At 53.1% G+C, this 12,644-nt stretch overlaps 2 protein-coding genes across 5 annotated transcripts; one reads left to right on the top strand and one right to left on the bottom strand.

The window, feature by feature from the left end:
* Positions 1-2,782: 2,782 nt before the first annotated feature.
* On the top strand, positions 2,783-4,736 carry SMIM33 (small integral membrane protein 33). Its single transcript, XM_087430322.1, has 2 exons — positions 2,783-2,791; positions 4,217-4,736. Exons 1-2 carry the CDS (start codon positions 2,783-2,785, stop codon positions 4,601-4,603), a joined length of 396 nt encoding a protein of 131 aa, XP_087286448.1. The 3' UTR covers positions 4,604-4,736.
* A 2,609-nt stretch (positions 4,737-7,345) lies between these two features.
* On the bottom strand, positions 7,346-12,453 carry STING1 (stimulator of interferon response cGAMP interactor 1). Of its 4 annotated transcripts, none has more exons than XM_087429707.1 (8): positions 12,369-12,453; positions 11,933-12,033; positions 11,204-11,586; positions 10,891-11,074; positions 10,525-10,633; positions 9,371-9,609; positions 8,439-8,625; positions 7,346-7,869 (listed from the first exon to the last, which is right to left on the bottom strand). In XM_087429707.1, the coding sequence occupies exons 3-8, from the start codon at positions 11,428-11,430 to the stop codon at positions 7,679-7,681; spliced, it is 1,137 nt and encodes a 378-aa protein (XP_087285833.1). In that variant the 5' UTR covers positions 11,431-11,586; positions 11,933-12,033; positions 12,369-12,453; the 3' UTR covers positions 7,346-7,678. The 4 variants fall into 4 exon arrangements, with proteins under 4 accessions (XP_087285833.1, XP_087285834.1, XP_014650944.1 ...); XM_087429708.1 differs by having other exon boundaries at positions 12,354-12,370; XM_014795458.2 differs by lacking the exon at positions 12,369-12,453 and having other exon boundaries at positions 11,940-12,345.
* Between the last annotated feature and the right edge of the window lie 191 nt (positions 12,454-12,644).

Genomic DNA, 12,644 nt, shown 5'->3' with positions numbered 1-12,644 from the left:
TTTATTTATTTATTTTTTCCCCCAAAGCCCCAGTAGATAGCTGTATGTCATAGCTGCACATCCTTCTAGTTGCTGTATGTGGGACGCGGCCTCAGCATGGCTGGACAAGCAGTGCATCGGTGCGCGCCCGGGATCCAAACCCGGGCCACCAGCAGCAGAGCGCGCGCACTTAACCGCTAAGCCACGGGGCCAGCCCAAAATTTACCCATTTAAAGGGTATAATTCAGTGGCTTTTAGGATATTCAGAGACTTGTGCAACCATCACCATAATCAATTTTAAAATATTTTCATTACCCTGCAAAGAAATCCCACACCCCTTACAGACCTATAGCTTCTAATAAGAAGGCTGGAAGTAGGGTATGGTTGAGATGGGTAGCCTTGCTCTTGGCTCACCTCCAGTGACCCTGAGCTTAAGATGAGGCCCGAAAGTCAGCTGGCTCTCAGACCTCCCCTATCATGACAACCTCCTGCTGGCCTGCTCAGAGTCTCTCCACAAGTCCCTCTCCTTCAGCTCCCGCTTCAGACTCTAACCCTGGCTTCCTTCAGTGGGGTCAGAGAGAGGGAAGAAGGGCTGCTCCTTGCTTGCTTTAAGCTGACAGGGCCTCTTCCACCTCCCTGGGGAATTAGAAAAGAGAAGTGACCCCAGTGTACAGAACCAAGTCAGGGGCCTCCAGCCCGGAGGGGTGATGGTGGGGAGGACCCCAGAGTCTTTTCATCTTTGGTTCCAGTGCTCAAACCTCAAAAGTCAGGGCTTTCCTTCTCTGTGAAATAAGAGCAGATTCTTGATCATTTTAGCCCTCTGAACCCATCTAAGAGGCTCCATGACAACAAAAAGCCAAAAAGAGACAGAGGGAGTGCGTAAGTGAACACTTGTAGTGACTCAGAAGGGCCCTCCCCACAGGTGAAGGGTACTCGCTTACAAGCCTCCAGGACTAAGAACAGGATGGGGGTGGGGAGATTCTTCCAGGTTCCAGTTTTATTCAGCAAACTTTTGTCTAGCACCTGCTGTGTAGTACCAGGTACTCTGATAGACTCTGGGACACAGACAGGAGTGCCCTGATGGGGTTCACAGGTTAGGAAGAAAAATGAGCCCCACATGCCTGTAACATAAGACAAAGTGTGACAAATGTCAGGAGTGAGGTAAGAAACATACTGCTATAGGGTTTAAGGAAAAGAAAGAAAGCTGCTTCCGTCTAGTGGGCTGAGGAATAAATTCCTAGAGGAGGTGACACTTGAACTAAGCTATAAACGATGATTAAGGTTTAGATGGTGGGAAGGGCAGCTCACAACAGTGAGCATGGAGATGGAAAAGTGAGATAAGGCTAGGACAATGGTCTGGTCTGGTCCCAGAAGTTCCACCTTTCTTAAAGCCCTTATCCTTTCTGAAGCCCTTTAGGAGATAGATCCAGGATTGATGAGGGAGGGAAAGGGAAGAATTAGCCATCAGAAGGATCAGAAATTGGGCTTTTGGACTCAGGGACTGGAGCCCCAGTGGTGGTGCCTGTGAGAGCAATGAGACGTGTCTTGAGGAGGCAGGAAGCGAATAGCAGTGGCTAAAACTCTGGACTGTGGCAGAATTGAGATTTCCTCTGGTTGAAGTCTAAGTGGACCAGCAAGAGAGGGAGAGCATGACCAGAGCCTTTGATCGCATTGGGAGGGGGTCAGCCTCCTAGCTGGCTTCAAGGCCAGCCAGTCACTGGTCTTACTCACTTTGCAGGTCAGGTCAATAGTACAGTGACCTGAGCAAAGCTGAGCTTGGAGATCTGAATGAATTCCTGGATGTCAGGGTGTGGAGCAGCATGGCTGAGAGACAAGGAATCAGGAGGCTACATCTTGCTTCCAGGGATTAAGCCACTGGGTGAGGGGAGTTCTGGGTGGTGTCCATGTCTCCAGACTGGAACAGAGTGTGGTGCATGCACAGCAAGGGACAGAATGAGGGATGGCTGGTCCCATGGAGTTAGTTGGGACTAAAAATTATCCTTTAGAAACTCTCCAGAGAGAGGGGAAACTGGTGGGCACTTTTTGTGACTTGACACATTAAAGCACACACATTCTCAAATGAAGTTACATTCAGACAAATGCAAAGAGACATACGGAATTCATATTTGTAAAAACTGAAGAAGGAAAAACCCAAAGAGAAAAGAATGTCTTGCACGAGAATGATAAACATCAAATTCAACAAAATGATTATCCCTGGGGTGAGAAGGAGGGGAGAGGTCAGGGAGTGGGGCTTCTATTTTATTTGTAATATTTTAGTTCTTAAAAATTTTTGAAATAAATGTGACAAACTATTGAGATGGACCCAGAGCTGGTGGTTGGGCCAGATAGATTTAATATGTTATAGTCTACACTTTCCAGTGTTTTTGAGATACTGCATTAAAAAAAAAATCAAAGGACAGTAATTTGCTGAGATCAGTTGGGGTGGGGGGTTGGCAGGTCCTGGTGGGGACAGGGCAGGGTGGGGGCTGGCCAAGTGTCTGGGATCTGGTGGAGGATGGGTGGGCAGGCAGACCCAGGCTCCTGAAGCTGGCAGGGGGCATGAAAGGAGGTGCCAAAGAGTAAGGTCAAGGTACTATCAGAGTTCAGGGCTGGGCCCAGGGTGGACCCGGTGTTCACGGAAGTGAAAGCGCGGGAGAGAGCGGTGAGGGTGTGTGTGCAGAGGGTGTGTGCCCCATGAGCCCCACAGACGTGGCAGCTCCGGGTAGGGGCTGAGCTGGGGCAGCAGGCTCTCCTTTGCCCAGCTGGCCGCCAGTCCTGAGGGAGCCTTGCGCCGACCCGGACAATGCATCAGGTATACTCTCCCGGACTCACCCCCTCCTGCCAGGCTGGCCTGACTCCCAGCAGGGGCCCCAAGCCTGTCACCAGCCTGCGCTTCCGTTTTTCTGCCTGTACAACCGGAGCTGCTTCCCCGCCCCTGCCCTGGGGGCTGTCTGGCCTGAGCCTCAGACAGCCTCAGACTTTCAAGCGGGGGTGGGTATTGCTTTCCACATGCGAAGGGACACGTGTTAGGGATGGGAGGGGGTGGACAGTATGACTGAGGAACTAAAGGGAGTGGGTTTGTCCTGAATGCCTTTCCTGGACCTCAATTGCCTACCCATGGGGAGGGCCAGGCTGAGGGCTGAGGGTGAGAGGAGGGGCTCCTCCCCAGAGGGTCTGCTCCTGATGGTCTAGCTGAGGAAGGGGAGGCTAGACAGAAAAAGTTTCTTGAGCCTGTGGTGAACTTGGCAGCTCTGGGATTTACATTTTGGAGGCTTGCTACCTTCATGGCAATCACCCCACCCCCACTCAACACTTAGCAGGTTGGAGACAGACAGGTAGGGATCGTGACCTCCAGCTTTTGGCAGAAGAACGCTGGGACCCTGAAAGAGGCTGGCATGAGGTCTCCTCAATCCATCCTGGACAGAGCCAGGAATCCACACAGGGCCCTCCTCTCCAGGCCCCTGAACCTGATCCTGAGACCTGGGGGGGACATTATAGGATGAGGTATCCCCTTTGCCTCACCCCAAGCTTCTGGGGTTCATGTCTCCTCTTCCTCTCTCCCTCCCCCCGGGTACCACCCCTCCGCTTTCCATGTGAGTCGAGAGTAGTGAGCACCTAAGATGCTGGACACAATGACTCCCTTTTCCCTGGATTTGAAGAAACAGCCGCTCCCTGCCCACTGGCCAGGACGTGGGACAGCAGCCCATAGTGCGCTAAGATTCCTGACCCAGGACATAGGATTTATTTAGGAATTTTGCTGGAGACCTGGGAAGAGAGAGCAGTAGGAGGACTTGGGGGGCCAAACTCTACATACCAGACTGTAATGAAGCCTCCTCTTTGTCCCTTTCTGAGTGACTTTGTCTCCCTATCTCTGTTTCTTTTCTCTCTGCCTCTATCTCTCTGTATCTACCTTCGCTTCTTTCTTTCTACATCTCTCTTTTTTTCTCTTTGTATCTTTCTCTTTCTCTCTGTATCCCCCCATCTGTCTTTTTCTTTTATTCTCTCTATTGCTATTTGTGTGTTTATCTATGTTTCTCTGTCTTTCTGTTCTCTCTCTTTCCATGTCTTTATTGTCTCTCTTTCTTTATGTCTGTTTCTCTCTCTATCTCTCTCTCTCTGAGGCTCTCTGTCTCTCTCTCTCTCTCAGTTCCCTTTGGGTGTCTGTCTCTCTCTCCTTTGGTCTTTTTCTATGTGTACTTGCTCATGTCACCTTCTCTCTCTGCCACTCCCCTCCCAGGCTGGCCACTATCCCTGGCCTTCAGCTGTGAACAGCTCAGCGGGGCAGGAGCCCCAGAGGCAGCTCCCAGAGGTGCTGAGCGGGGCCTGGGAACCACCTCAAGGGAATGGGCTGCCCCTGCTCACCGTCATCGTCGCTGCCTTTGTCCTGCTGGCAGTCTGTATCGTGGTGGCAGTCCACTTTGGGCCAAGGCTACACCAGGGCCATGCCACTTTCTCCACAGAACCACCAGCCCCAAAGCCTGAGGGTGGCATCTACCTCATCCGCTGGCGAGTGCTTGGCCCTCAAGACAGTCACGAAGATGCCCAGCAGGGACCTCCTGTCTCTGGCTCCTGCCTTGTGCCAAATGGGCCTAGGCTCAGCATTGATGAAGTCACATATCTGTAGGAGGGAGACTTTGGAAAGTTGGCCTGACGTGGCTCAGAACAAGAAACTGGACAGAGAATTAGGTCAAAAGCTTGGGGCCTGGGCTTCAGAGCTTTGGAAGGGCACACGTGGACTCAGCACGAGCTGCCCTCTCAGCAGAATATTTATAGAGAAAGCCCTGTGTGGACAGGAGAAATAAAAGAAGCTTGAGGGCCCTGCCCAGAAACATGCTGCCGTGAGCATTCCCAGTGCCCAAGGCTGCCCCTACAAAGCTACTTTCCTCTCTTCGGGGACCACCAGAGCCCTGAACCTCCTTCTCTGAGTCCCTCCTCCCTCCTCCTACCCCTAATCTCCTCCCTTTTTGGTGTCAAAGTGAGTCCAGCTTGGAAGATTCCATCACCAACCCCACCCCCGTGCAGGGGTGTCAGAGGTTCCCTGTAGAGGCCTTGCCCCCACAGTCCCCAGGTCCCGTGAAAGCCAGCCAGGGAGAGCCAAGGTAAAGAACCCAGGGGTCTGCCGTCTTTGGGACTCAGGAAAGAAAGGAAAATCTGTTGCACTTCACTAATTGGGGGACATCCCTTTGGCTGTGAGGGCTCAGGCCTTGTCAACACTTCCAATGCCCTTGCAAAGCCCCAAGTACCAATTATAGCTCCCCAAATTGTTTTTAAATGGCTCCCACTATCTTGGCACATGACTCTGCCTTGCCTTCCCAGGATGGGATGGGGGAAATCTGGAGGCTCCCATTACCTCCCACTTTCTATGCGCATGGGCCTGTTGGAACCGATCTAGAATTTATCCTAGGAGATTTCCCAGATCCAGAACCTTCCAGCTGGTGGGAAAACAGGAAAGGAAAAGGAGCTCCATGGAGCTTGTCTGAGGGAAGGAAGAAGTGGGGAGAGGACCTGCAGGCAGAGGGACATCGAGGTTGGGAAGATGCAGGAGGCCAGGAAGGCAAAGCTGAGCCTCCCAGTGGCTCTCTGGAAAGGCACCCCTTTCCCTGACACCTCGAAATGTCACTTATGTGCAGTCAAGAACATGCAGATCGACGTTTATGGAGGGACCTCTGGGTGCTTTACCCTCCGGAACACCTGAGGGCAGCAAGTCAACCCTGGGGCCTGCCCTCAGTGAGACCCCAGCACAGTCAGGGAGGCTGGGAAATACCAGAAGATGAAGAGGAACAGAGGTTGAGATTGTAATGTGTGCAGAGGACTGGCTTGCTTCCTTTGGGACTGGTGAGAGGCAGCTATAATGTTAATAGCTGCTCCTTCTTGTAGGCCAGCTATGCTCTGGACACCAGGCTCATCTGTGGACCTACAGATATTGTACTGTGCACTCCTCATAAAAACCTTGGGAAGAGGAGCCACTGTTATCCCCATTTTACAGTTGGAGATATCAAGACACCCAGGTGGACACAGGTACTAAGTGGTGGAGTCAGGATTTGAAACCAGGGCCATCAGGCTCCACATCTGAGCACTATGTTGGGGGCTGGATGCGTGAGGGAAGGTCATGTTGGGGAGGCCTTTGATTTGGGGCTGCTTTCTAGGTGTAGGAGTGACTGGTGTGATGTTGGGGGATCCTCAGGCCTTGGGGGCAGAATGGCTGAGACAGCTGGGGAGAGGAGAGGGCTGTTTCCCCCTTCAGTCCCTTGGTTCTGTCATCCCTGGGGGCAGTCAGTTCCTTCTGGCAAATGTGTGTCTGTATGTGGAGCCTTTCTCACAGTGATGCTGTACTCAGAAATTCATATTGAACATTTGTGATAAAAAAAAAGGTGGGAGGGAGGGAACAAGTCCTGGGTGGGATGGATGGAACTGGTAGAAATGGGTCACCTGCCCTCATAGATGGGGACAGTTTTGCCACTAGAGTATTGTTGCAGCAGCTCAGTTCCTAACAGTAATGGCATAAGATATAGCAGGTGTATTGTAGCCGGCTGTATTGTCCAAGGTCCCCCAGAGTACGTCCATCTCTTCACACAAACCCTCTTCCCCCCTTATCCCTTCGCAGGCTCTCTCATCTAGGGGCATTTATTCAATGGCCCTTGCTCCTTTGGGCAGCCTCTTGCCCAGGACGCAGCTGTGTACCCCTCATGGCATCTGCATGCTGGATCATGCCCCTCCCTCTCCCCCAAGCTTACCACTAGTGACAAGGACATTGAAAGGGCAGGTGGAGTGGGGAATGCTGCCCAACTCTATGCCCACAGCCCGACTGGTAGGCTCTGTCCCACGACCCCACTGCCCTGTACTAGGATGAGGAGGGGTGTAAGGAAGTATGTCTGTGCAAGCAGATTTGGACATTGTGGATAATAAACGCCAATTGCTTGCACCAGTCAGAGTCCGGCCAGAAAAACATGGCACACTAAAATGGGTAATCAGAGAAGTGTTTACAAAGGGGACTATTTAGAAAGAGCAGGTATAAGGAAACCACAAGTGAGAGTGAGTGCTCCAAGATGAGCATCAAGGGGGAGCCAGCTGCTAGGCCTGAAGGGGCAGGGGGAGGAAGCAGTTAATGGAACCTAGAGATAGACATGGTTACTGAGAGGGTCTCCAAACTATGACTTGCGGTCGAGAGTTGCAGAGAGCCCACAGTGACCTTGATACCACAGGAAGGGAGCTGGGGGAATAAACACCTCAACCTCCTCCTTCCCTCCATTCTCTCGCTGGGGCTCCCCACTGACAGAACATGACCGGAAGCCAAAGGGCAAGGGAACCTGTTGATGTCATCCCAGTGCAGAGGAGGAGGAGAGGGGTGGAAAGTAGGTCCAGAGGGTCCAGTGGAAGACACCTGGCACATCCCTTAAGTTTACTTGGCATTTAGAGTTTACAAAGAACTTCCATATAGTCATAGTTCTCACAACAACCCTGCAAGGTAGGTAGGGCAATGATTATAATCCCATTTCATAGATGAGGACACTGAGGCTCAGAGAGGTGAAACAACTTGCCCAAAGTTATGGGACTCATCTTGAGATGTTAAGTCCAGGGACCTTCTCTGAGAGGTCTCCTGTGAGACAAAATGGCTCTGCTGGGAATCCAGCTGTTGAAGAAAGCCCTCAATCTGGAGTCTTGGGGATGGCTGGGGGCTCAGGCAAGGTGGCCGTGGGCCTCAGAAGATATCCGAGCGGAGTGGGAGAGGCTGTTCTGTGCCACTGATGAGGAGCTCGGGGTCTCGGGACAGCATGGAGGAACTGGGCACGACCAAGGTCCCCGTACTGCCCACAGTAACTTCCCTTTCCTCCTGCCGCAGGTGCCGGAGAATCTCCTGTGACAGGGAGAAGCTGCTTCCCTCTGCAGATTCTGGAACAGAGGTGGGGAAAGTGCAGGGAGTGGAGTGAGGCCCTCACACATTCCCACTCCAACATACCCAGAGGACTTGCTGGGCAGATCCTCCAACCTTCCCTCTCTCCTACCTCCCTGCACCCCCTCCCCACCCCTAGCCATTGGGGCTAGAGTTTCATGGAATCCTAGAGCTAGAAGTCGTTTTACATATAACAGAATTCCACCCTCTCTCTTTTAGAGATGATGCTCAGAGAGGGGCAGAGACCTGCCCAAGGTCACACAGCAAGGGATTGGCAGAGCTAAGGCTGCAACCCCAGTCTCTTGGCTCCTGGCCTGGGACTCATCTGCTTCCTCTGGCATCCCTATTTGAAGTGAGAGGCCCCTAGAGCTCACCTCTTCATGCTCCACCCAGGACCCAAAGCCAAAGAACCCAGAAAGCAATCAAGTGTCCCAAGTGAGGAAGGGGCAGGGCTTGAATGACCACTTGGGAAGGCCCAGGGCATGGTGCTGCCATATCTCCTTCTGACCCTCTGGGCAACCGCTGGGACCCCTGACTTCTCCTGCCCTCCAGCTTATCAACCCCTCACCCTGGTAGACAATGAGGCGACAGTTGTTCTGAGACTCAGGGGCATCTGCCAGGATGTCTCCAAGTGTCTGGCAGAAGAGTTTGGCCTGCTCAATCCGATCCTCTCTGCTAAAGCCAGCTCGGCCATCCTGTGACATGGCAAACAGGGTCTGCAAGGGGGTGGCATACTCCAGGACACAGAAGCCTGCCTGGAGGAGGTGAGAGGAAGATCAGACTCAACCAGGGGCCAGGCAGACAGACTCTGGACCCCAGTGCCACTGCTGGGGCCCTACTCCCTCAGTCTGTAGAGATGGAATCCTGGGAGATGGCTACCCTGATGGGGGTCTAAAGCTGTCTGGTTGGCCTTTGCCTCTGACACCCCATTCCTAAAATCAGGGCAGGGCTGTGCTAAATTTACCCTTCACAGATCTCCTCCTAAGATGCCAGGGCAAGGCCCACCAAGCTGAGCTATCAAGTGCTCCTGCTGGAAACTGAGTCTGGGGGCTGGACTCTGGGGTTCAACCCTGGTCTGAATTTCCTTCCACTCAGATGAAATCCTTCAAATATTCTCACAACCTTCATCTAGGGCAGCTTTATGGTCCAAAGCATGGTATAGTCAGGTTGAAATCATCCACTTTCTTGCTAATTCTCTAAGTCTCAGTTTCCTCATCTGTAAAGTAAGGGGCAATAACAGTCCCTACCCCATGGGGTGGTGGTGAGGATTTGATGAGGTGTCAGATGAAGCACCTAGAATAGCGTCTGGCGTGCAGTAAGTGCTCAATAAATGTACTTATCATTATCATCATTCAGAGCTGAATCTTGCCCAGCCCTGGGACCAATTGGGGAAACTGAGGCTCAGAGAAGGGCAGTGAAATTTTATCAGTGCTTGGCCAGGGGTTGAAGTTCTGGGGCTCTGGGCCTGAGACTCCCCAGCAGACCTCCCTGAAAACTCACCGGCTGCCCGTTCTCCAGAAGCTGATAGACGCTATTGGTATAAACTCGACCTTTGATGCCAGCACGGTCAGCGCTTTGCTGGGGCAGCTCATGCAGGAAGCAAATGTTGGGGTCAACCACACTCAGGTCATCAGGCACCCCACAATCCAATGGGAAGAGGATGTGCAGCCGATGGCTCCCTGCACTGCATAGTACGTTGTTGTGGAGCTCATTGTAAATTCGGATCCGGGCCCGGAGCCCTGGGTGGAAAGGCCCAAGAAGTCATTCCCACTAATCCTGTCTTCCACTGCACCCAGCACAGAGACCTGGGTCATTGGTCCCCTCAATGTGTGGGTCCAAGAGAATCAAGGGTCCATTCCACTCACATTATCCAGAAGGCCACCAGGGGCAGAGCATCCAGGAACCCTCCCCACCCCTTCACCTACTTCCACCACCCCTCTCTCCCTTCACTTGTCCTTTGTCCAGATTTCTGTGTCAGCCCCACTCCTTCCCACCACAGCTTTCAGGGCTCTGAGAGGCAGGCAGAGCTCTGGAAGGTGACATTCCCAGCATTCTGAGGTGTACTGAGCCAGGCCTTTGGTTTTAGACCCGTTTCTTAGCAGAAGCCCTGGTGTCAAGGGAGGACAGCAATGAGCTATGGGAGAACCAGAGCCTTGGCCAGCAAGTCAGAAGAATGAGACACAACACATGAGCTCACGGTGGAGTGGTCAAGGGTCCAGGCTCTGGATAGACCTGGGTTCAAATCCTGCCTCTTCCTCTTACTAAGCTGTGTGACTTTGGACAAGTCACGTTATCTCTCGGAACCACAATTTTGTTGTCTCTAAAACAGGAGTGATGATTATCCCTTCCTCACAGGGTGTGAATTAAAAGAGAAAATGCACATGAAGGGCACAGAGCATGCAGTAAATATTTATTGAAAGAATTCATGGGTGACCTTGGACAAGTCACTTAATGGCTCTAAGCCCCATATTCCTTCCTGTAAACCAGGCATAATAATAATATCCTTCATGCCTACAAGATTGCTTTGGCAATCAAATGATTTGTTAGACATGAAAATTCTTTGAAAAATATAGCAAGTTCTGGAAACACAAGAGGCCATGTATCTTATTGTCTGTCTTGTAGATCTGGAAATAGGGGCATAGGGGATGGCCCACCTGGTAGGATCAGCCGCAGGTACCCAATATAATAAGACCATGCCAGCCCATGGGCGACATTGAAGTTCCTTTTTTCACAGACTGCAGAGAACTCAGCTGGGGCCAGGCCCTGTGGACAGCAGGGTAGGGCTGGGGAACCTCCATGAAGGACAACCAGAGCCCTCCTCCTCCAAAAAGATTTCCCAGCCTGCTGCTTACTTGCTCCCTTCTCTGCCATTGCTGAACTCACTGTTCCAGGACATCATAGGCTCCAATCTAAGGACCAACCTCTAAACTAGCCCTACTCCCAGTACTGAGCTCAGAGCAGGTCACACTAGCCACAGCCTCCACTTGGCAACACCCTCCACACCTCCCTCTGTGTCATACCTGGAGGCCCAGGAGGATGTTCAGTGCCTGTGAGAGGCCCAGGAGGGCAAGGATCCAAGTGAAGGGCAGGCCATTCGTTTTTGGGAGGAAGCAGTAGAAATAGCAGGACAGTAGCAGCAGGGCCCCACAGCGGATGGGGCAGCCCAGGCAGGCCCGCACAGCCCTCCAGTAGCTGCCCTGGTACCTGCAGGTGACAGCCCAGCCGCAGACTCCAGCCTAGTTCGGCCAGAGAGATTCAAGGAAGGATGGGGCTGGGGTCAAGGGAGTGAGACATGATGGGTGCCCGATTGCTATGAGTACTGCAGGGAGTCACCTGGAATCGATGTGGCACAGCTCCTCGGCCAGACTGCAGGCCCCCTTCAATAGCAGTCCCAACTGCAGGGAGGCTAGGTGGAGCACCAGCCATCGGAGCGTGTGGTCTGGTGGCTCCCCCACTCCCCAAAGGGCCACCAAGCAGGCACCCAGCAGGACCAAGGCTGCCTTCTGGGCCCCGTGACCCCTGGGCTGCGGGATGGATGGGTGGAGGCTGGAGTGGGCCATCTGTGGGTACCAAGAAGTCCACGGCTGTGCTCCCCTCCCTCTCCTACTGCTCTGGGACTGAGGCCCTGGCTGAGCACCTCCCCCAGCTCTCTACCCAGAGGCTGCTCTTGGAGACACCTCTAGGAGACAGGCTGGGCATACAGCATCGCAGAGCTCCTGTCCAGGAGAGATTTGTTGAAAACAGAGCAGGTGGAGAAGTGCATGCACCCACACATATACACCCCACCCAACCCCAGTGAGACCACAGATGTGGTCAAGAAAGAAGGCAGCAACTGTCCCAGACCCAGACCTCAAAGTGTCCTGTGAGGTGCCACCCATCTAGGGACCCGTGGGGACCTGGGCTTCCCTCTCCCCAGAATCCACCCCAGGGAGGACCTTAGTCAGCAAAGCTGAAAACCGCAGTTCAGGGGGTGGGGGCAGGGCAGCCAGAAGGCTGCCATCCACCTCTAGGTCCCCCAGGGCCTCAGCCTTAGAGCTCTGGCTGGGCTGCTCCTTGTCCTACCTCCTACCTGCCAGACCGCAGGTTGTCTCTGGAAGACGACAGGGAGAGAAGGTCCGGTGCAAAGGCTCCCAGCGACCAAGGGCAGCCTCTCTGGGTGCAGCCTGAAAAACGAAAGGTTAAAAGCAATTGAAGCTTTTTCCACAATACTCCAGCCCTGGCAGCTCACCCGACTACCAGTTTAGAGTGCGCTGGGGAGGAGGATATTTCCTGCTCCCCAGGGAGGGAGGAGGAGCCCTCCCACCAAAGCGCTGACGAGCCACGCCCCAGTCTTGGCGTGGGCTGGCGGGAAAAGCTTGGGAAGGCCCTCTTTCCGTTGCTCTTTGCTACCCCAAACCAAGGGTGTTCAGAAACTCCCTAACGCTCCCTGTAGCCACAACCCTGAACACCAGCTTCCCCTCAAACCCCCACGATCAAAACACACTCTACCAACACCCACGCGGGACTGCGCACACTCAGCCAAAGGCAGCACGCACACTACACCATGCTGCCCTGCCTGATTATTTTATTCTGATTTCCAGAGGCAGATCCGCTTTTTCTGAAGACTGTGATATAATGAGGGAGGTGGGGAGAGTGGGCGGTTATTTCCTGTAACAACAGCCTTTCCAGTAAAGGGCTTGGTAGGAGCAGAAAGCCTGCGGAGGGGTGGGGTTTGGGCTCTCATAGGAAATGGCCACGCCTGTGACTTCTCAGAGTGAACCCAGTGGTTTCAGCC

Source organism: Ceratotherium simum, chromosome 4 (assembly GCF_057802395.1).
Source record: "Ceratotherium simum simum isolate JZ-2026a chromosome 4, ASM5780239v1, whole genome shotgun sequence".
NCBI lineage: Eukaryota > Metazoa > Chordata > Mammalia > Perissodactyla > Rhinocerotidae > Ceratotherium > Ceratotherium simum.
Note: the sequence above shows the minus strand (reverse complement) of the source record. Positions and strands in the feature narration are given on the sequence as shown.

Excerpts from the sequence above, each read along its gene's own strand:
- STING1 (XM_087429707.1), bottom strand. The coding sequence starts at position 11,430 with ATGGCCCACTCCAGCCTCCACCCATCCATCCCGCAGCCCAGGGGTCAC. Across the intron at positions 11,075-11,203 it reads CTGTGCCACATCGATTCCAG|GTACCAGGGCAGCTACTGGA; the intron begins GTGACTCCCTGC and ends TGTCACCTGCAG. Across the intron at positions 10,634-10,890 it reads ACATCCTCCTGGGCCTCCAG|GGCCTGGCCCCAGCTGAGTT; the intron begins GTATGACACAGA and ends TGCTGTCCACAG.